Below are 19,581 nucleotides of genomic sequence, written 5' to 3'. Positions count from 1 at the left end.
TATATATATATATATATATATATATATATATACATTCAACGCAGAGGTATTTGAGCTACTGCCATGACCCGAAGGCCAGCACGCCTGGCGTGGTGCAATGGCCTAATCAGGATGTTTTCCCTACTCGATCAGGTTTGCTTCCCGCCACTGACAAAGCAGCATTTCGAGTCATTGCTGAAGTTGTATTATAGTTCAAGAAGTGTGAAAGGGTATGCATGGTAATACTCTGATTGCAATTTTGGCTTACGTTTTCAGTAGCAAGGCCGTTACAAAATTGTAACGCCAACATGCGGCCTGGCCTTTGCGCCATGCCAGTAGCTCCAAACTTATCTGATTGTTAACGATGCATGTCCTGCTAAAGTATTATGTCGTAACTTTTCTTTAAGGAAGTCTCTGCTTTGCTAGCCATACATGGCACAAAATACCGAACCATTACCGTGAACACTAATAGTGGGTCAACAAGCGAATGCTGTAAAGAGGCTTAAAAATGATGATAGGCCTTTGTCGAGATGCAAAGGTGTAATTACGCACCTAACGCACAAAACCTGTCCCCTACGATGCTGCAGCTTATTATTATATAAGTTTGCTAAATTAATTACCTATTTTGCTTTAAGTCACATTTTGCATCCCATCTACTACGTAGAGTTAATGCTTTTACATTTTAGTTTATCCCCTTAAAAAGAGAAACATAAATTAGCTGCATTTAAGGAATGCCATTTGAAAGAAAATTTGTTTTACATTTCCACTCCTCCGTCAACTGGGTCAAGGTTATTCTTGCACTTGTAACTGTTTTTTCATTGGCTTGGTTTATGATGCCTTTCTCATTTTGGTGATGATGCGCTACGTGGCGGCCACGCTCCTTGTCTTCCTCCTCTTGGCAGCCTTTACAAAAGCCTCGTTTGGTGAGAATGTTCACTCCGGCGAAGCTTCGGAAAGGTAATCTTTATCGTAACATCCCATGCAGTTGCTTATTATTGTCCTTCTCAAATTACATTAATTCAATTCAACTTGGTATTTGTAGCATCGAGCAGACTTTGCGTGTATTTTTATTCTCGTTTATTACATATATACCAGTCCAACTGTGGTGTTGCCTCACAAGAATACTTTCGCACGTGGTTGGTTTAATATAAAACTTACACGAATGTGCTCACTCCCTAGCCATTCTCACGCTCATGGCCATCCTCATGATCAGCATCGGGATCATCTTCATGAGTATGATCATCCTCACGAACATTACGATATCAAATCTCGTTCCAGTCAAATATGGATGGATACGGTTGGTGCGGTTGTGGGCATCAGTTTAGCACCCTTCATTCTTCTTTTTCTCGTTCCTGATCTCAACAAACATCGTGAGCTGCTCAAGATCCTTCTCGGATTTGCGGCAGGCGGGCTCCTTGGTGATGCTTTCCTCCATCTCATCCCCCACGCCCTCTCTCACGCCCACGGCCATAACCACAACGAAAACCATCACGACGCTCATGGTCACTCACACTCCCTGGGGGACAGAAATACATGTGTCTTCCTCTGCGTTATCGGTGGGATTTTCGTCTTTTTGTGTATTGACAAGTCTCTCCGTTTCGTGCGAAGTGGTCGTGACCACTCTCATAGCTCGCTTGTTAGTGAGAATGATGGTAAGAAGCAGAAAAACGCCAAAGCAGGGAATAGCAATGGCGGTGCTTCGGTCTCCAATGGCCCTAGCAAGAACAAGACTAAAAGCAGGCCAGGTTTGTCCTTGATTTTTTGGCCACATTTTCTTGCTAGGTCGTACTCGAGTTTTTGTTATCGCCTGAGTTTTCTAGGTATGAACACAGCTGGATATCTGAATCTCGCCGCAGATTTCACGCACAATGTCACCGATGGCATCGCAATCGGTAGGCCTATCACGTCATTTGCCTTTTCATGTCTCTAGCCCTCTGTTTCTCACTCGCTTGTCTGGGTCATTGTCTCATTTGGGAATGTAATGGAGCCTCTTTTTATGACCAGTTTGCAGTTTTTTTTGTAGTGGCACCCTTTTGCTTAGCTTGTTTATTCCCTTCCAACATGCCAAAAAATGAGCTCTTTTGTATCTTGTTTAATGGTCTGATCGCTTTTGCTCGTTTTAGTAGTTTGCTAGCATATATTTGATTTGTGGATTGTTTTTTATGCGCTGCAGACCTTTTGATTTTAAGTTGGTCAAATGTTTATCTTATAGGCCTACCTGTTTCTGTTCCTATTCTAGCTGGATCTTTCCTGATAAGCCGTAACGTGGGCTACGTTACCACTCTGACTGTGCTTATCCACGAATTGCCTCACGAAATCGGTGACTACGCGATTCTTATTAAGTCTGGCTGTGGGGTTCATCGGGTATGTTCCTTGATTATCTCTGCGGTCTAGGTCGCTAAGTATTATTTTTCTCCCTTTTTAAACGGCGTTTAGTTTAGTCATGTTGAGGTGCCGCGACATCTCTTTAATCCCAACTCTCATTGGTTCATTCCCCCTTTTGTTTGGTATTGCGATTAGTGAACTCATCTTCTGCATATATTATTTGTGAGGTTTTCCAAGTATGGCGCACGCTCTTCTGGTTTCACTGTTTTTGATTGGTATTTTGTGATGCTAACGCAATTTACTTTTCGTAGGGACTCGGCGGTGCTTGGGTTGTGGTTTACTTCTCTTTGAATTGCATTGGAGTCATGATTTTGCAATGCGAAGTGGAAGCACTGATAACATCCTTAGCAATGGCGTACGCGTGCAGTATGGTGGCTGTTTGAAGACCCCATCTCCAGCTTGCTTCTTGTTCTTAGGAGCTGGCATAACGATAATCCACGCTAAAATCAAGGTGGTTAATGATTAGTTCAAGTTAGGTACAGTGAGTGGACGTGTGCATTAACCGAATCGGACGAAATGGTGGTAGTAGAAGGAGAAGGGGACTTGCAATTAGGCGAGCGGTATTTTTCGGGTTAACACAGACAAAAACGGCGTCTTATGAAGCGTAGCTCTTAAAAATAGCACCATTCAAAATACACGGAATGTCTTTTTGTGGGCTGAAAAGGACTCCTAATCTGACTGAATTTTTTTTGCCACCTGCTTGACTAGATAATAAAATCGACGAAGAGAATGCATTTGATTCGAAATTTGGCGCAACCTACTTAGTTTCTAATAAGTAGCTCCTGATTTTTGTTTAGGCTATGCTACTGCAGCTCGTTACAGCTCTGGGCGCACTCCTCGGTGCTGGCTTAAGTCTTCTCGCAGCTGGCGTCGGAGCGGATAGCAGAGAGTCTACCACCAGTTTCGTTCTTTCGCCGGAGCTCATTACTACCTGCTTGCTGCCCTTCACCGCGGGTGGGTTTATCTACATTGCGTTGGCCTCCGTATTGCCCGATCTGCTCGCTGACCATCAGACTGGCGAGCGTCGGCCAGCCGCCAAGGTGGCTCGGCGAATCGGACAGGCTGCGGCTGAACTCACAGCTGTGATCCTTGGTATTGCGTTGATGGCAGTGATTGGTCTGTTTGAATGAGGATTTTGTACCCCTCCCCCGCTTCTCACATACATACCAAGCATTTAGGTTAAGCTTATATAATTTCCATTTTCTTCTGTATTACTAAACATTAGTTGCGGTTGTGCTTTCTGTGTAATAGCGATCATTTTTCCCCTTTTTTAATGCATGGAACAAGCAGATAAATAGAGATTATGTTTGAAGTGTCTTCCTCATTGGTTGGGGAGGAAAGGAATGTCGAATCTTCCTAAGAGGTGAGAAGGTTGTACTTGGCCTAACTATGCGTACTTGCTGCTGTTTGCTGTGGAGTTCTGGAACTTTTATTCATCCTTCTATCCCCTCCTTTTGCACGTTCGCAGGGTGGCTGCTTGCAATCTTCCAAGGCCTTCACAGGTAGCTCGACCGCTATACGGCTGTAATATGGCCAAACTAGATTTAAAACATTGCGGTGAAGTGTTATACGTAGTAGTAACATTAAAGGCAATCGTGGTTGTGCTCACTCTGTAATAGCAGTGATCGTAAAATTTCCTTGAAGCAATGAAAATGTTAGCAATGGGGGGTCTGGTTGAAACGATAGGAAACAGGAAGTGTTCATATCGAATAGGTGTTGTGTTAGTGGCCTACAACTAAGAAAATGAGACCGGTGAGTCTCGCCCTACAGCTCATTTGGATTAGTGGTCGCATATATGCATTGATAGTTTTATAAAACAAGATCTTTGCTTTTTTAATGTACTGGCGGTCTTTTATTGACACCTTATGAAAATATGAATCAATGAAAAGTTAGATTATAACTGATTGAGTAGTGAGATGGTTTAAAGATTTCTTCGTAAACATGCAAAGAAAGGAGAAGTTTGACATTTAGTAGAGCAATTTATGGTCAATAGAATAGACGGGTAATCATTTGAGAGAAGTTATAAGTGATCAAAATGATCAAAGAGTACAGTTTTTCCCCTCACTTTTTATTGATAGCTGCACCCCAAAATGACAAACACATAAATTGTTTTTATGCAAATGACTGAAGAATTGGGTGCATTTACAAATGAAAAATTATGATACGATAATTTGAAGGAGGGTTAGACTAATAAAAGACAAGCCAAGTGAAGAGGGTGAGTACATTGCTAAGGAGATAAATGAATATTTTAACTAACGAAAGAATGGCTAAATGTTAATCTGAAAAGTTTATCAAAAGACAAAACAAATGAGAGTGAAAGTTAATGGATAGACCGTGGGGTGAACGATTTATTGTGTCAACTATTTCACTATTCAATAGCCAGAAAAGAAACATCACACTTCAACTTTTATTCCCATTTCTCTTCCTTCCTCGTTTCCTCCCCTCTCCACTGTCTCCTTTAACCTTTCCTCGTCTTCTGCGATCGAGACATCCTCGGCCAGTCCAATGGTCGTGTCGACGGGGTGCAGATTAAAGCCGGGCACATGCTGTTCAGCTGGAGATGGAGCGAAGAAGGCTACGAGGCCCGTACCTACCACTACCGCCAATTTAATCACGACCACACAGGTGAAGAGGAAGAGGAGGAAGCGATAGAGCTCCCATTTCGTCTCGCACGTTGAGTACTGCCAACAGGTGCTGTTGATATTTATCTATGGGATTCAACGGCAGACGTCGCAGCATTATTCTCATCACGGTGCTAAGCAATTTGGAATGTGGCATTCACTTTCCATTATAACATGTTGTTGGTTAATTTTTCTCTAAGATCTTAAATTGTTGCCATTAATAATGATAAAGTGGATGGATTCGTAACCAAAATTACATAGCTTTAGCCAACCCTGGGGTACGGCAGGACTTCCCTCCTTCCTATAAAAAATTCATTTTTATGGCTTCTGTTCCATATAGTGAGCTGCCGCATAGTGACTGCGTAAGAAATCTTCAAAGAATAGCTAAAACTAAAAGGCGATGGCTCTAAAATTAAGATTACTAAATAAAAAGTTGAGCTATTTAGCTTCCTACGTGCTTGAAGAGCATCCTTAAAACGGTGAGCAAACGACCACTAGATGGTTACTTAATAAGACCAGATATCATCTAAGCAGACGTCGAGGATGTTTAAAAATACATCTGAAGACGATCTTTTACTCAATTATACTATTCATTTGAAGGGCATCTCCACGTTAGTTAGTCCTTAGCATATTCATTGTCAAGGCAAAATCCGTGAACATTCCACCACAACGCAGGAAGATTTTGGTGACTTTCTGATGCCATTTTCATTTCAATAAGATCAGGTCTTTTGGCGTAGAAGATTAATGAATTAGCGATTTAAGTTGTCCCGGAAGGTGAGGGTAAAGACACCGCAATTAGATATGGTACCTTTTGACCTTGATACCATGTTATGTGTAATGTGTAAAATTGAATAAGTGGTAATTTCAATTGTGCAGTAGATTCTATCTAGTAAGTCAATCTTGGAGAAGCTCTTACCATTCCTGAAAAATCTCTAATTTTTATGTGCCACAACCTAATGCTAATTAAAGTATGTCTAGAAATTTTTTAATGAAAATCCCACTTTTATCCACTGAAACAGTTTAAGGGTTCTATTTACCTCAAGATAAGTTATGGACTTAAATCTTGATGTTATGAAAAACCTATTCAGTTTTAGATGCGCAACAATATCTAAAAATCGTAGCAATTGCAATCATATATATAATTTATTATAGTCCATGTATTTTTTAAGGATTAAAACAGGTGAACAGTTCATCCCACTGGACATTAGTTAACAATTTTAATGCCGATTTACTAGAAACTTCCGTCATCCTCGGTACTTCTGATTGAGATTCTTATTTCCGAATAAAAATTCGTAATTAATAAATATCTATCAAATGTATGGTGTAAAAAAGTTCAAAAACTATTTGGGATTATTTTGTCTGCAAACGTTTTACTCAATGGCTTCGTCCCTTCGTCTTGGTCAACCGTACAGCTGAAGTAGTCCCGCCTACTCAATAATGGGTTATGACCCAAACAAGGGACTTGAAAAAAAAACTCTTCCCAAATAGATGTGCGCCACCCCCGCTACTTTTCATTTTTAATTAAAACATGTATACTTTGTTAATTTACCAGGTTCTGGAGGAAGTAAATTCATTCGCAGTGCGGTAGGTTCTCTTACGAGTGGTGACTTTTAAGAACTCCAAATTAATTACAACTGAATTATATAAAAGAGAGTTGCTGATATTATTGATCATCTCCTTCCTATGGCAATTAGTAGACTGAACTGATTAAATCAAAGTATAGAATTTTAAGATATTTTAATAGTAGCGAGAATGTATTACAGAAAAATAAGTTTCCATTTTTTTACAGAAGAACCTCTTTTTGGATTAATCTAACACTTATTATCTTTTGAAAATAGCCCAAGTGAGCCCACCTGAGGGTAGGTGCTATCTTGAAGTTCACACTTGCAGATCCTAGACCGATTGCGATGCACCGGATTGCCGTGGAATACGAAGGCACAAGTGACACTCCAATGAGACCAAGGTTGACAACCGTTGAAGCACTCCTCCAGAGCACAGGCACTCAAGCAGTTGCCAAGTTTTACACAGGTACAGGTGAAATCATCCAGACAGGTGTCCGATGGGGCTATGCTCCCAGAGGTGGCATTTTCGCATCCCGGTGTGTACCTCCATCGGCAGATTCGTGACATTTTTCTACCTGGAGAGGATCTAACTCGCTGTTAGGCAATTATCGCCTTTTGGTTGAACACAAATATCAAAGTTTCCTTTATAGTGAAGTAATTTAATGATTATTGCCATCAGGTTTAATTATACTCTAGTTCAAAATTCAAAAATTACATATGTTCTTTTTGTACTTAAGTAGTATAGAGCATGTCTGTTTATGATAAATCTGTTTTGAAACAGCACTGTGTATTAGGTTTCCCCGAGCAAAACGGAAGATAAAACAGTAGAGTTGAGAGGCTCACTGCTATGACATCAATCACGACTACCGCATCTAGGCTTTGAGATCATCTATACTGCCAGTATGATCTAATGACATCCATCTTGAACTAGTCCAATAGTAACTCAAGTGCTTAAGAATAAAACTAAGTGACGGTACCATCCTCGAGCATCGCAAATTTTCCTAATTAAACATCTTTTTTGAAAGGTACACAACGGTGGGTTCCTTGACTTCGAAAATCACCAGGTTTAACAGGAATTATCAACAAGAACCCTCCCATTTAGCTTGAAGTATACCGCAGATGAAGGAGAATTTCTCACCACACTCAAAAGCACAGTTGGTTTAGGCATTCGCGGTATTAATGCAAATAAGTCAAGGTCAAAGGTTAAAGATTTAATTGATTGGCATTAAAATAAGGCTGGCTTTGACTTAACAAATATTTTTTGAATGTAAAGCTGGTAAATCTTTGACTGCTCCTCGAAAGTAAAAAAGTGGCATTTCTTAAAGCAAAGTTCCCATTTGTCTAAAAAAAACTCGCTGGAATATACACTAAATAATCAAAGTTCAGAAACAACTAGACACTAGGAAGCACCGAAATTCATCACGATTGCTGGATCAAAAAAGGTATAAATGCGCCAGATTAGTTAAAACTCAGTGGATCGCTTACCATGCAACTTTTGCAGATGCACTTTAATTTAGTTTAAGATAAATTTTATAGTATTTCTAACCCCAATTCTTGTCCAATCATATTCGCTCTAAGGATGACCCTAAACTCGGGACTTTTTATCGTCGCTGGAGTGCGCGCAATCTTGAGCAGAATGTAGCTAAAATATGTCTAGATCAAACGCCAAAAGAGAATTAACTCAGAAGTTAGAAAAAGGCAAACACTTGGTGTGTAGGCACAGGGATCAACGAACCTCTCGATTCCTCAGTACACATCTCGTGAGGGGCAGTCAGTTAAAGATGTGGACACAAAGAGATGAAACGCTCGACGCCCTTCATTATATGCTGGACATCTCGAACCCGCGTATGGGCTGAAAAGCCCTTGATCTTGGTATTCTTCATTCTCGTCTACAGGGGCACTGTTGCGTCAATGGATAAATCGCCTCCCACATAGGCAGTGAGGAGAATACGCGCAGTGGCTGGTGACAGCTGTCCACAGCGTGGATGCACAACCAACCAATTTTTCCTTCATAGAAATTTGTGCTGTTAGAACCTTGGTTCTTAAGTGTCGCAGATTATTTCGCTAACATCAACGACAAAAACTTCATGGACTCTCCTTAACTGAGCTATAACCCATTGCTCATAGATGAGACTTCGAGTGGTGCAGAAAGTCAGACTAGAAACCAAAACATAAAAGCTGAGCGCATTGAGGTCCCAGGTACTAGGAGGTTTGATTGGCTAAATGTAGAATTATTCACCTTTCCCTGGTTCAGATAAGTCTCATATTTGTCACTTAATAGTTACGACTTTGTGGTAGGACTTTGCGTGGAATTTCGGCATGAAGTGTTTTTCATTTTCACATCCATCTGCGTAGTAGGGGAAAAGCAAATATCGCCCAAACTAATTAATGCTATTTTATAAAACATGATTTAGTACTTAATTTTGTGCTATGAGGGATAGCTTTTATTGTCGACGAAACAAGTAGCCCGATTCCTATGTTGGTCCCTATTCTCCACAGTGTGGTTCCCTGCATTTGCCAGAGGATTAATTACTTCACGTTTAAAGTAATTTGAATTTAAAATAGAAATCGGTGCTACTGTCAACTCCACCACCTATCAGAAGGATGCCCAAAGACTATAATTCTGCCTTGTCAAGAATATTTTACTGTTGTAAGGTCAGTAGAAAGTAAATGGGGCCAAAAGTCTGGAGACTTTCAGTCTAATATCCTTCAGTTAAGGTTTATGGACTAGCATTTGTCATTGACCCCTAAAAATTAATCCACACGCCTAGTTATTGTTTTCCTGGACCGAATTCCCTGTTTAAGTAGTAACTTTGCCTCAAGTTCGGGATTTTAAGGTAATTGCTTTTTGATTAAAACGAAACTTACTGACTGTCTTAAAAAGCTTTCGAGATGCATCGCTTTGATAATGTTTTTCGCCACTATAAATGTTTTACTTTTTGGGCATGGGCTACAGAACTAGAATTTGTTTGACTTCCTCAAATACTGCTTGTAAGAATGGCTTTATTACAGTCGGCTCCTATAAATTGCACGTGAAAAAAGGCTAGCTGTTGCATTTTTTCACCGGTGTTGTATTCATTTGCAGCACTTCCTCTTTCTCTCCCGAAAATTGGTGGTCATGTATTGTTGGAGTTGCAGATCCTAGGCTTTACTCCTCAGCATCCCTAAGCTAATATTTGAGGACCGACTGTCATTCGTTGTTAAGATGTTCTAAAGAAAAGTTTAAACATCATGTTAATATTCTACACTTAAGTTTATCCACTCATTATCCAGCACAAGAGATATGACAGTTAGTAAATCACTGGTGTTCTAGAATACGCTCCAATTTATTCGCAATAATACTATACCTTTTTAAGATTAAAGATTGATAGCAATTTGCTTTATGGGGTCGTACTAATCACCTCCTTCGACAGTTACGAAGTACCTACCTATTTTTACAATTCTGTCCTTAAAATGCAATTACAGTTTGACGGGTTTAAGGTAATTCAAGGCTGTTCAAAGATACATAAAACAACGCTTTCTTTATTTTTTACTTACAATTTAGCATCATTTTACTAATGTTCTAAGATTTTCTGGATTTTTTAATGCTACTGAAATATCATTGACAAGGCAAAGACCACGTTAGCCTGCGAGAAATAAAGTTGGCTTATACGCAAGGTGAAAGTCAATTTGATTTGTGGGTTTGATTGTCTCTAGATGTGCGTTTACACCCTAACGCTGTCAATACACAAGGCCTTAGGCGAAACAGGGCATGTGTTGTGCTCAACAGAAATATTTGGCGTCTGTTAAGAAGCTTAGAAAACTGCCGCCTGCTCTGTCTTGTGGGCGTTCCAACATGTTGGCATCAGTCTCACCTTTCACCATGGCTCCTCATATCAATTAGCATTTGACCTTGAATTGCACAAAAGTCTGCGCTGAGATGGCATACCAAGGTGTTCATTTTAGATTATCAGATCAGAATATAGATACAACTTCAGTTTTGCACCTTCTTATTTTATTTAAAAAATACAACAATAAATTTTTTTAAACTCTTCCGATCTTTACTTTTAAACTTTCTCTTCACTTAGTGCCAAATGCTATCCAAGAAGGACATGGCAATATTCAATTTGGGACTGAAAAAATGGAAAGCCGTCAGCAAAATGAATTTATTTTTAAATTTTTGATGTAATTCTGGGCACCAAGCCTGGATTTACATAACTTTTACATTTTCCGTAGACTTACAAACGAGGAAGGAGACATTATCGACAGTGAAGAAGGCAAAATTTTCCGGAAGATAGGGGATTTCGCTAAAAGGCATGTACATGGCGGTATTATTAATAAGGGCACATACCTTGGAGGAATACGACTCTTAAAGTACAAGAAAAAATCTGCTGCTTGAGTAAGCCAAAGTGGAACCATTAAAGTATTTCCAATTCGCATTCATGTGTGTAGGTGAATGATACTGCTGAGAGAATAGCCTACCTTCCGAAATCGAGACCAGTTACACAGCTCCATGCAGGTCCGTACTTGTTATCCATAGCTTGACGTACATAAGTAGCGCGCTCCTGGTTCGATTTTGTCCTGCTAATCGCCTCCGTGGCCGCATCAATGGCCGTCCTTAGCTTGTATGTGTCGCATTCCACTTGAAGTTGTTTGACATTCGGTTCTGACATGATGCGATGGTGAGCAAATACACTACTACGTGCGGTTACTGCGTATACAGAGGACTTGTGTTGGTATTTAATACCTGGCGCACAGCCAATTGTGTGCCACTGTGAATCCGCGGGGCTCGTGTTACCCACGCATTGCGCGTTGTGTTGTGCTGTGTGGTGTCCTTGCCGCGCTGATTGACGTGCGTTAGTTGACTGGCGCCTATTTTGCCTCTTATTCTTCTCCTTCTCCCATATTCAACTTCTGCTACCTTAAATCCACCCCGCTTAACGCAGTTACAGTTCTTAGCCAGTGGCTTGCGAGGACGCACTTAACTATGAGGATTTGAAACTTTCTACTTGGAATAAGTGTGTTGATCGCAAGCATTTAGGAGCGATACCTACGTACTTAAAATGAAAATTCCTAATGCCATACTGGTAATGCTAGTAATAAGTATTCCAAAACCGGCATGGTTATGAAAGACACGTATTTCTTAATTTCTAGTAACTTATAATTTCCGACTGATGACTTCATTAACCAGCATCGTTTAGCTGAAGTCTTCGGAGTTATACATAACTATGTGCGTCGTCTGTTTTGTGGATTTAACCGATGAATCTGCACGTCTTGGTGAAAAATAAATATTTCTTGATTTTATGATAGGGCTTAATTCAGTAGTAAAGGCCTTGTGTTTCCAGGGCAAGTTTTGCCAATCTTGGTGTGCTGTGACCTTCAAACTCGGCCCATCAAGTGGTCCCATAATCGCGATTTCCCGTCTCTGCTTTGCTCAGAGATCTACAAATTCGACTATTGTTAAACAACCAGCCCAATTACTCCATGTTGTAAACAAAGTGATTAGAAAAGGGGAAGTTTATTTTATATTAAAACTTCTAAGAGATGCTAAAAATCAAGACATTGCTTAGGAAATACGAAGCTACATTTCTCTAGTTAAGTTATAACATTCTCCGAGCTTTTACAAACGAGGAATGAGACGTTGTCCACGGTGAAGAAAGCAAAGTGATTGGGAAGATAGGGCAGCTCGCTGAAAGGAAGAAGTGAAAATTACGCTAACGGCTAAGAGGTGTCACTCAAAGTGCATCAAAAAGGAAACCCACCTGCCAAAATCTCTGCCTACTACGCAGCACCAGGCTTGTCCATATTTCTCGTCCATAACGCGTCGAACGTAGGACGCTCTGCTGCGATTCGAGTCCGACTGACTCAAAGCCTTCCTCGCGGCCTCGATTGCGGTGTCGAGAAGGCCCTCTTCGCAGTCAATTTTGAGCTTCTGTAGACTCATCTTGCCTTTGCAGTACCTGGAAAAAAAGAAGAATGGATTTTTTCTCTACTGCACACATAAACAAACACACTCATGGTGAATGTTTCTAGTCGAGCGCTTGTGCGCATGCTTCTCTGGGCTAGAGATTGGCTTGCTTCTCACATCACTCGCCTGGAGTATTCAAAGCCTCTTGAGTTGCACACCTGAAGTGCATTGATTGTGTGTGCAACAATTCACTCCATTTGCCTGAGGCAGCCTGAAACCTACAGCAATATACACACATTCCTCCATGTTCCTCAGCTTAAACACACCCTAATTAAGCCCTCCAGCTGGCTTACTTAACCCTCTATAAAGACATCCTGTAACATGGCTACTCATTCACTAGGTCGGGTTACTTCTTATAGCATTGACCGCTGAAAGGTGAGACGGGTAGCCATGTGCGGCAATGTGTGTTACGACAAGCGCGAGAGCACCCCACACCACCATAATGTCGCCAAGTCACAATGTCGGCGTGAGACCAGGCTGTGCCCTATCATTCTGTTGGTGCCTCAGCGATGCAAATGTAAATGGAGCAGTTGTGAGTAATGGTTGACTGTTTCCAGAGCTATTTGCATCAGCGTATTTGCACATTTGATTAATTCCAAGTAGAGTGGGGTGCTCATTTGGTGGGGTGTCTCAAAAATTTCGCCTTGTTAATTAAATCCCTTTCGCCAACTTTAAGGCTGAAATTGACAGTAGTAAATAACAAACATGTCTGATTCAGGGGAGTAGCGGTCGCTATTATACTTACATACGATTGTGCATTCTATGTTGCCAGGCTAACGACGTGATCACAATCCTGTCAATGGATGATGGACACCAATAGAGTCCGTAAATATGATGAATGAATTCTTTTTCTGCCTTGGTTACATGATGCAGCGACTAAGTGATATCTGGGTTTTCACTTTGAAATCGTATGGGCAGATGGATTTTAAATCTTTAAGGGCATATGTTTAAGACCTGACTTAGGGTTCCTCTGCCACTAGCTAAGGTAGGTGACCAGCACATACCATTTTCACACCACCAGGATAAGTGTATCTTAATGTCTTGGCTTGTTAATCGTGTGCCAAAGTGTTTTTACGCTTAAGTAATAATTTGTAGGTATTAATGCTACTTATAAAAATTAGTAACATTTTTAAGAGCGAAAAATAACTAAAGCACTTGCGACAACTTCAACCATATTGCCAGACGTAATAACTCGATTTGTTGCTTGTAGATACGGTTTGCCAGCCCTTGCATTCACCAAATGTAAATACGAAAAAAAAGCTTGCATTCCCGTCAAAAAAATTCGCAATCATTCAAATTGAGTGGTATCGTAATCGCTAACCCTGGACTCACTATAAAATTACTCATGAAATCTTTCTATAATGTGCTCTGAAGGCCATAGGGCATTTGCTAAAAAATCTTACTGCAGAAGACTAGAAGAAATGTATTTACGAATACCGGATGTGCTTTTGCAATAATCCTTTCCGCGTCTTCGTAAGTCTTTCCGAAAGGTCAACTTTGTGGTTAAATGCCTTCGTGGAGTAGGTAAAAATGACATTTGACAGTGATTTGAGATGTTGCATTGCAGTACTTTGATTAATTGGCCATCTCTTTATTTTGGCTTTGCAAATACTTAAGGATCCGCTTTTTTACTTCCGCTTGCCAGCATGCCATTCCAGCAGCCCCCGTAGCACATCTTTGACCTAATGTTATGGCTTCTTTCGCCTTCAGAAATCGCTTGAAGGGCAACGGTGGTGATAGCTAAAGCAACTTTGACCGTAAAGGAGATCTATTCTGATATCCATCCCTAATTGTAAAATTATTATGTGACGAAAGAAAAAATATACAGTTAGGGTGAGAGAATCTGTATCAACTCCCAACAGAAGGGTTGAATTTGACGTCAATTTTCGGCAACTACCCCAGTACCTTTTCTATTGGAGTGTTATTTACAACTGAAGCGACATTAGTAGGGAATTGTCGGTAATGGTTCGTTACGGAGGTGGCTAGGATACCCGTAAGAAGATGTCAATTAGGTGAAAACGCGATACATCCTCCACCTTGCCACTAGCCAGAAATAACTTGGGTAGGTATGGTAGGGTAGCAGTAAAGCGAGAGCAAAGTGGCAAGGGGGAAAAGATGCGAAATCCTATTCTTACGATACCATTTTAAATCCCGTTCCTTACTAAATGACTACTTTTCAGCCAGTGGTCTTACGACTAGTAATGGGAATACGAGATGGGCAGCACATTCCTTCATCCCCACTACAATTCCAAAACACGACAAAACTCCAGATCCAGTTGAATTTCTGAGAGTGATCAGTGACGTTGCAGTAGGTTATCGTCTCAGCTGCACACGAATTCGGTGACTGACGCGATGGCTAGTGGGTGCCTTCTTACAGAAACGAATTCATTGCGGTGGCCAACGCCGGAGTATGACCAAGGGGAGCATTGGGGACGACATATGAAGTAGGAAGAGAGCTACATAGTATAATAAGTGTTTGCTCAACCCTTCTTCGTCGTTTTGCGGGCACTTAGGACTCTGCGATTGTACCTCTACTTGGTGACGTGGCCCCTATCATGAAGAAAGCAATTTTTGTTTAATGTCCGTTTGAACCGACCCGATATCTCGACCTCAAACAAAAATTTCAAAAGGATATTTTATTTGTTGAAGACAATTAGGTGCTACTCAAACATTGCACCAATGGGTATATCCCAACCAAAGTGTTGCATCATTTTCCTGGTGGATTTGCCGCCTTCTCGGGAATCCGGTAGGTGGGAATGGCCAACTTCATGCCTGCTACTGCGTAGTCATGCTCAGCTCCCGATACTACCTCAAAAATGGCGTGCAGTTCGTCAGTGAGGTCATTCAGGTGAATGCGCTTCTTCTGCTCGTAGACAATGCGATCACCGACCTCCTTGTATCGCTCCAGCCACTGGTTGCAGAGATTGAAAAGGTCGTGTGCATAGAAGGCTAATTCGGGACCAATGCTAGTCACCACTAGGGCCAGTTCCTTTAGCATTTTCAGAAGACGTCGCGCTATTTCTTCGTTATCTACAAGAGGGGTTCATGGATCGTTAGTCCTTCCTGCATATTTCAATCTCTCTTCATCCAAGTCCAATTCAACATGCATTAACAAAGCAGAATGAGAAAAAAAATCTTTTCCATATCAAAATCAATCATTCTCTACTATCCTTCTGGTAGAAGTAAATTGCATGTTCCCATTTACTTTAGCGATCTTAAAAAACTGACTCCCATTGTCTAACCTTATGCTGATAAGCTAAAACAATAAGAAGTCAAAACAATAGACTCTCATAATAACAAACATCAAGACTAAATAATGCGTTCTAAATCTAATCAGATAATTTTTTCGATTTTGTTTTAATGTTGATACATCGCTTAAATGAAAATAGCCGGGTGTTGTGGAAGTGGAGTGATGACACTAAACCTTGGTGGTTTTGGTTCATAACAGGACTATTGATTGAGCGGTTGTCTTTTAGATCAGAAGTATACAAATTTAAGCCTACTAAAATTTGCTACTCACTTCTACGCATCATCTTCCTGAACTCAATGGAGAAGGAAGGCAGTGTGCCAGCCAATTTTACAGGGGGCAAGTGCTTCAGCAAGTCCATGAAGACCAAGTGTCCTACGTGTGCCCAATGCGAATCATCCGACTGTGCTTCAAGCGTGTCTTTCAGCAGATCAGTAATATCATACTGCTCCATATCGACACACCAGGTGATCCTAGCGACGGAAACGTCTGCTGAATAGTCGAGGTGGAAAGGATAGAGGCCCCTTTCATATCTTACACGAAATCGTGATCGCCTCAGAGGTAGGTAAACTCTGCTTGGGAGCGGCTTCCCAATATCCCAGATGCCTTGCTCTGCTTGCATACCAAAAGCACGTTTAGATTTCTCCGGTGGGGGATCTTCTGTGCCTAGCAAGGGAATGCGGCGTGGTTGGAGTCCGCATTTATCTTCCTTGCATTCGCAGGGGTCGAGCCGACATCGTGCCTTATCTGCCTCTCGGAGAGTCTCGCAGAGGGGTTGAGGTGGTCGTTTGGGTGAACATGTCACCCTTCGGTAGATTTTGTCAGTGGGGGTGGCACAGCTCATTCCCCCTACAGCTGGACGTTTGGATATTCATCACACTCCCATGGGTTCAAAGCATCGATTGTACCACGGTCCACATTAGCCACGTGACGAAGCGCACACCCTTAACCCTTGAGAAAGAAAGGAAACCGATCTCCTTAAATCCTTGGACGTCTATTAACTCTCATATTATTGCCAAGTAAAATACGTCACCATCTACGCTCTCTCCTCATTTGAATTATATGAAATTAGAAGTAAATAGGAGAAATACAGAACTTGTTATATCCAATGTGCTACGTTTGTTCTAAAATTCTAGTGCTGATTGAATCCTTATTTTTAAAAAAATCTCAAATTCATCTAAACCTAACTAACAGCTTTTTTTTAAAAACAGTAAGGTTTTATGTGCAGTTGAGAAAGAGACATGCTTAATCAGAATAGAGAGAAATTAAATGATACAAAAAAATTTCGCATAATAGTTGACTGAGAAATGGGCATTGCATCCCCAGTAGAAGTTGGCTATTTACTTAACAAATGCAACTGCTCATGTTAATTTACGCAGTAAAGTATTATATTTAACGTCTCTTTAGCATTGCTTAGCCCTATAAGTCTTTTATTCAATAGACAACTTGGTTTTGTTGCTCAAAGAAGTAATAAAATGTGCTACTAGCTATAACTCAAGAGACGTGGAAAACTGTAAGAAAAATATGCAGAAACCCTGCCACGATTTAAATACTCAAATAATACACCTGTTTTCTTTTCCTTTCCTGATCGTTGACCGCTTTATACAACATTTGCTGGGTGAGGTCTGCTTTTCTTTGGTCCTGGGTATTTTCTGAGCCAAGTAGCACTAGGGAATGTCACAGCAGGCACAGTTCTTAAAATGGTTTGAAGAACTAAACCATGGGGCCGGCGATCCAGGAACTTTAGGACTAGAAATATCAGACACAGTAGCAACAGGTGGTCGAGGCTTAGTCGCACGCAAATCTCTTCCGTCGTCTGACAGCTATCTACTTTCGATTAAGGTGGATGATCCGCGCTTGGTTCTCACACCTCGTCGTTCTCATTATCTCCTTAACCAATGTTCTTGTGGTTTTGATGAGTTCTGGAAACCAACAGTTAATGTAACTGTTCAGGATCCGCAGGACGTTCTGGTTTTATTCTTTTTCCATCTTAAGTTTTCACATCAGAACCCGAAATGTTATCTTTGGTGTTTGTGGCAAGCGTATTTTGACATACTTCCCAAGTCTTTTGCGGATATCGCTTACGTTTCTATCGAAAGCCCCAAAATGGTTAGTAAACTCCATCCTCTCTTGCCTAAGCCTCTGGTAATCGCCTTTGAATCACAGATAGAGAGGATGCGTAGGTCTTACCGACGCCTTTTTGCAAATTTGGCGTCTTTTGATCCCCCATTAGATTTTGCATGGGCCTGGTCAGTTGTTAATTCACGCTGTGTCTACGTCAATCTTCGCCTCTGGGGTGGTAATAAGTCCACACTTCCTCATATTTGTGATTCTGAGCCTCGATTTTTTTATCGAAGCAATGAGAACATCGCTATCATTCCTTTCTTTGATTTGTTTAATCATTCACCTGACGTGTCTGTTAGCATTGAGGTCACAAATGGTGTACTAAAGGTGAAGACAGACTCGTCTTATCAAGCAGGCGAACAGGTAGATGAGTTACCACACGGTTGCTTGCAAAGATTTGCGTTAGCTTATCTGATGTGTATTCTGCTTATAGGTTTTTATCAACTACGGAAAACATGATAACCTCTTTCTGTTGTGTGAATACGGCTTCTGTATTCCCGGTGTCAAGAATCCATGTGACGTAATCTATCCTACCTTCGGGAACTTGTTATCCATTAGTGGATCTATCCAAAAGCTAAATCTTATTCTCTCAACTTTTCGACTGCCCTCAACTGGGGATGATGCAACGTGGAAATCAGTCTACTTGACGATAGAGGGACCATCTTACTACCTTGCTTTGATTCTCTTCGCTCTGTTCACATCTGATGAAACGATTCCACCTTTGGGTGTTCTTTACAGCCTTGACGAAGATGATCGTTCTCCTTCTGTTCAGCGTGGTCTTCGGTTACTTCTGAACTGCCTTCTTGAAGAGACTGAAAGGGCGCTTGAATCTGTGACCGCACTGGATTGCCATCATGCATTTATTGACCTCTTGATCACATTACTCGCCTCAAGACGTGACCTGCTCAAGTCGACAAGATGAACTTCTGCATTTAAGAGCTGGTAGTGGCTCAGTCCTTGAGGAGAATAAAGACAAAGAACAGAATTGGTGTGGAAATAACCTACCGGATTCATCTTCAACAATTTCTTTTTACCAAAGGTTTGTGCTTTCGAGTTTTATTTTGGAAAAAAACATTTGAACTTACTGCACCTATTCTTTATTCAAATATTGGTAAAGGGTATCTTGTTAAATATCTTTTAGCAGGGCATCTAGTTGTGCTACGTTAAAAGACGTTTTTTGTGTATAATCCTCGTTATTGAGACGGTTGAACTTTTGGACTGCTGTTTCCACGTTACTAAAGAGAAATTTCGTCAGACTTCTAAAGTGGCTTTCTATTTCTGCCTATGATTTCCATATTTTAGCTCACCATTTCGAGCCTGCTAGTTGTATTATCAAGCGAAACATCAGTGGTAGTCTCGAGCAAACTTAGGATAAAACAGATTGGAAATGAAGTGTCTCCAATACTTTACGACCACGCAAGAGCAGACAAACAGGTCCACGACATCTTGGTTTATCCTTGATTTTCCTTTCGATTAATGCCAATATCCACAACGTTTCTACTGGGTTTACAAAAGTATCAGTTGGAAAGGTTCTGAATTCTGTTTCTACACCCAAAACTTCAACTTTTGGTCAGCGTTCACAATGGGGCTCAGATTGGCTAGTCACAAAATGACTTCTCTGAATAACAAAAGAAGATCCCAAGAGGTGAAGTAAAATTGTTTTACCAATTCACTTCTCGAGGTAGAATCAGACCTTCGTGAAAATCCACACTTAGC

The 19,581-nt window shown here is 40.9% G+C and overlaps 6 protein-coding genes across 6 annotated transcripts in view; 2 read left to right on the top strand and 4 right to left on the bottom strand. All coding sequences in view use genetic code 11, as the record gives it.

The window, feature by feature from the left end:
- Positions 1-3,494, top strand: part of EGR_04652 (Peptidyl-prolyl cis-trans isomerase) — a gene marked incomplete at both ends in the record, with an annotated part of 9,387 nt that extends 5,893 nt beyond the window's left edge. The window contains 5 exons of the mRNA XM_024493901.1: positions 768-936; positions 1,159-1,724; positions 1,800-1,871; positions 2,219-2,343; positions 3,162-3,494. Of these exons, the coding sequence (XP_024351654.1) occupies positions 768-936; positions 1,159-1,724; positions 1,800-1,871; positions 2,219-2,343; positions 3,162-3,494 (1,265 nt within the window). The remainder of the gene's footprint in view (positions 1-767; positions 937-1,158; positions 1,725-1,799; positions 1,872-2,218; positions 2,344-3,161) is intronic.
- Positions 3,495-4,757: 1,263 nt separating this feature from the next.
- EGR_04651 (hypothetical protein) lies at positions 4,758-7,114 on the bottom strand (the record flags this gene model as incomplete). The annotated part of the gene is made up of 2 exons (XM_024493900.1): positions 4,758-5,072; positions 6,839-7,114. The coding sequence occupies 2 exons, from the start codon at positions 7,112-7,114 to the stop codon at positions 4,758-4,760; spliced, it is 591 nt and encodes a 196-aa protein (XP_024351653.1).
- Positions 7,115-10,736: 3,622 nt separating this feature from the next.
- EGR_04650 (Dynein light chain 1, cytoplasmic) lies at positions 10,737-11,199 on the bottom strand (the record flags this gene model as incomplete). The annotated part of the gene is made up of 2 exons (XM_024493899.1): positions 10,737-10,833; positions 11,009-11,199. The coding sequence occupies 2 exons, from the start codon at positions 11,197-11,199 to the stop codon at positions 10,737-10,739; spliced, it is 288 nt and encodes a 95-aa protein (XP_024351652.1).
- Positions 11,200-12,121: 922 nt separating this feature from the next.
- Positions 12,122-12,470, bottom strand: EGR_04649 (Dynein light chain 1, cytoplasmic; the record flags this gene model as incomplete). Its single annotated transcript, XM_024493898.1, has 2 exons — positions 12,122-12,215; positions 12,289-12,470. 2 exons carry the CDS (start codon positions 12,468-12,470, stop codon positions 12,122-12,124), a joined length of 276 nt encoding a protein of 91 aa, XP_024351651.1.
- Positions 12,471-15,201: 2,731 nt separating this feature from the next.
- On the bottom strand, positions 15,202-16,585 carry EGR_04648 (Parkin coregulated gene protein; the record flags this gene model as incomplete). Its single annotated transcript, XM_024493897.1, has 2 exons — positions 15,202-15,524; positions 16,015-16,585. 2 exons carry the CDS (start codon positions 16,583-16,585, stop codon positions 15,202-15,204), a joined length of 894 nt encoding a protein of 297 aa, XP_024351650.1.
- Positions 16,586-17,415: 830 nt separating this feature from the next.
- EGR_04647 (Ribosomal N-lysine methyltransferase set11) lies at positions 17,416-18,787 on the top strand (the record flags this gene model as incomplete). The annotated part of the gene is made up of 4 exons (XM_024493896.1): positions 17,416-17,712; positions 17,806-17,920; positions 17,975-18,228; positions 18,299-18,787. 4 exons carry the CDS (start codon positions 17,416-17,418, stop codon positions 18,785-18,787), a joined length of 1,155 nt encoding a protein of 384 aa, XP_024351649.1.
- Positions 18,788-19,581: the final 794 nt, after the last annotated feature.

Source organism: Echinococcus granulosus, assembly GCF_000524195.1.
Source record: "Echinococcus granulosus chromosome Unknown EG_S00030, whole genome shotgun sequence".
Classification (NCBI taxonomy): Eukaryota; Metazoa; Platyhelminthes; class Cestoda; order Cyclophyllidea; family Taeniidae; genus Echinococcus; species Echinococcus granulosus.
This window is presented reverse-complemented; position numbering and strand designations above follow the sequence as displayed.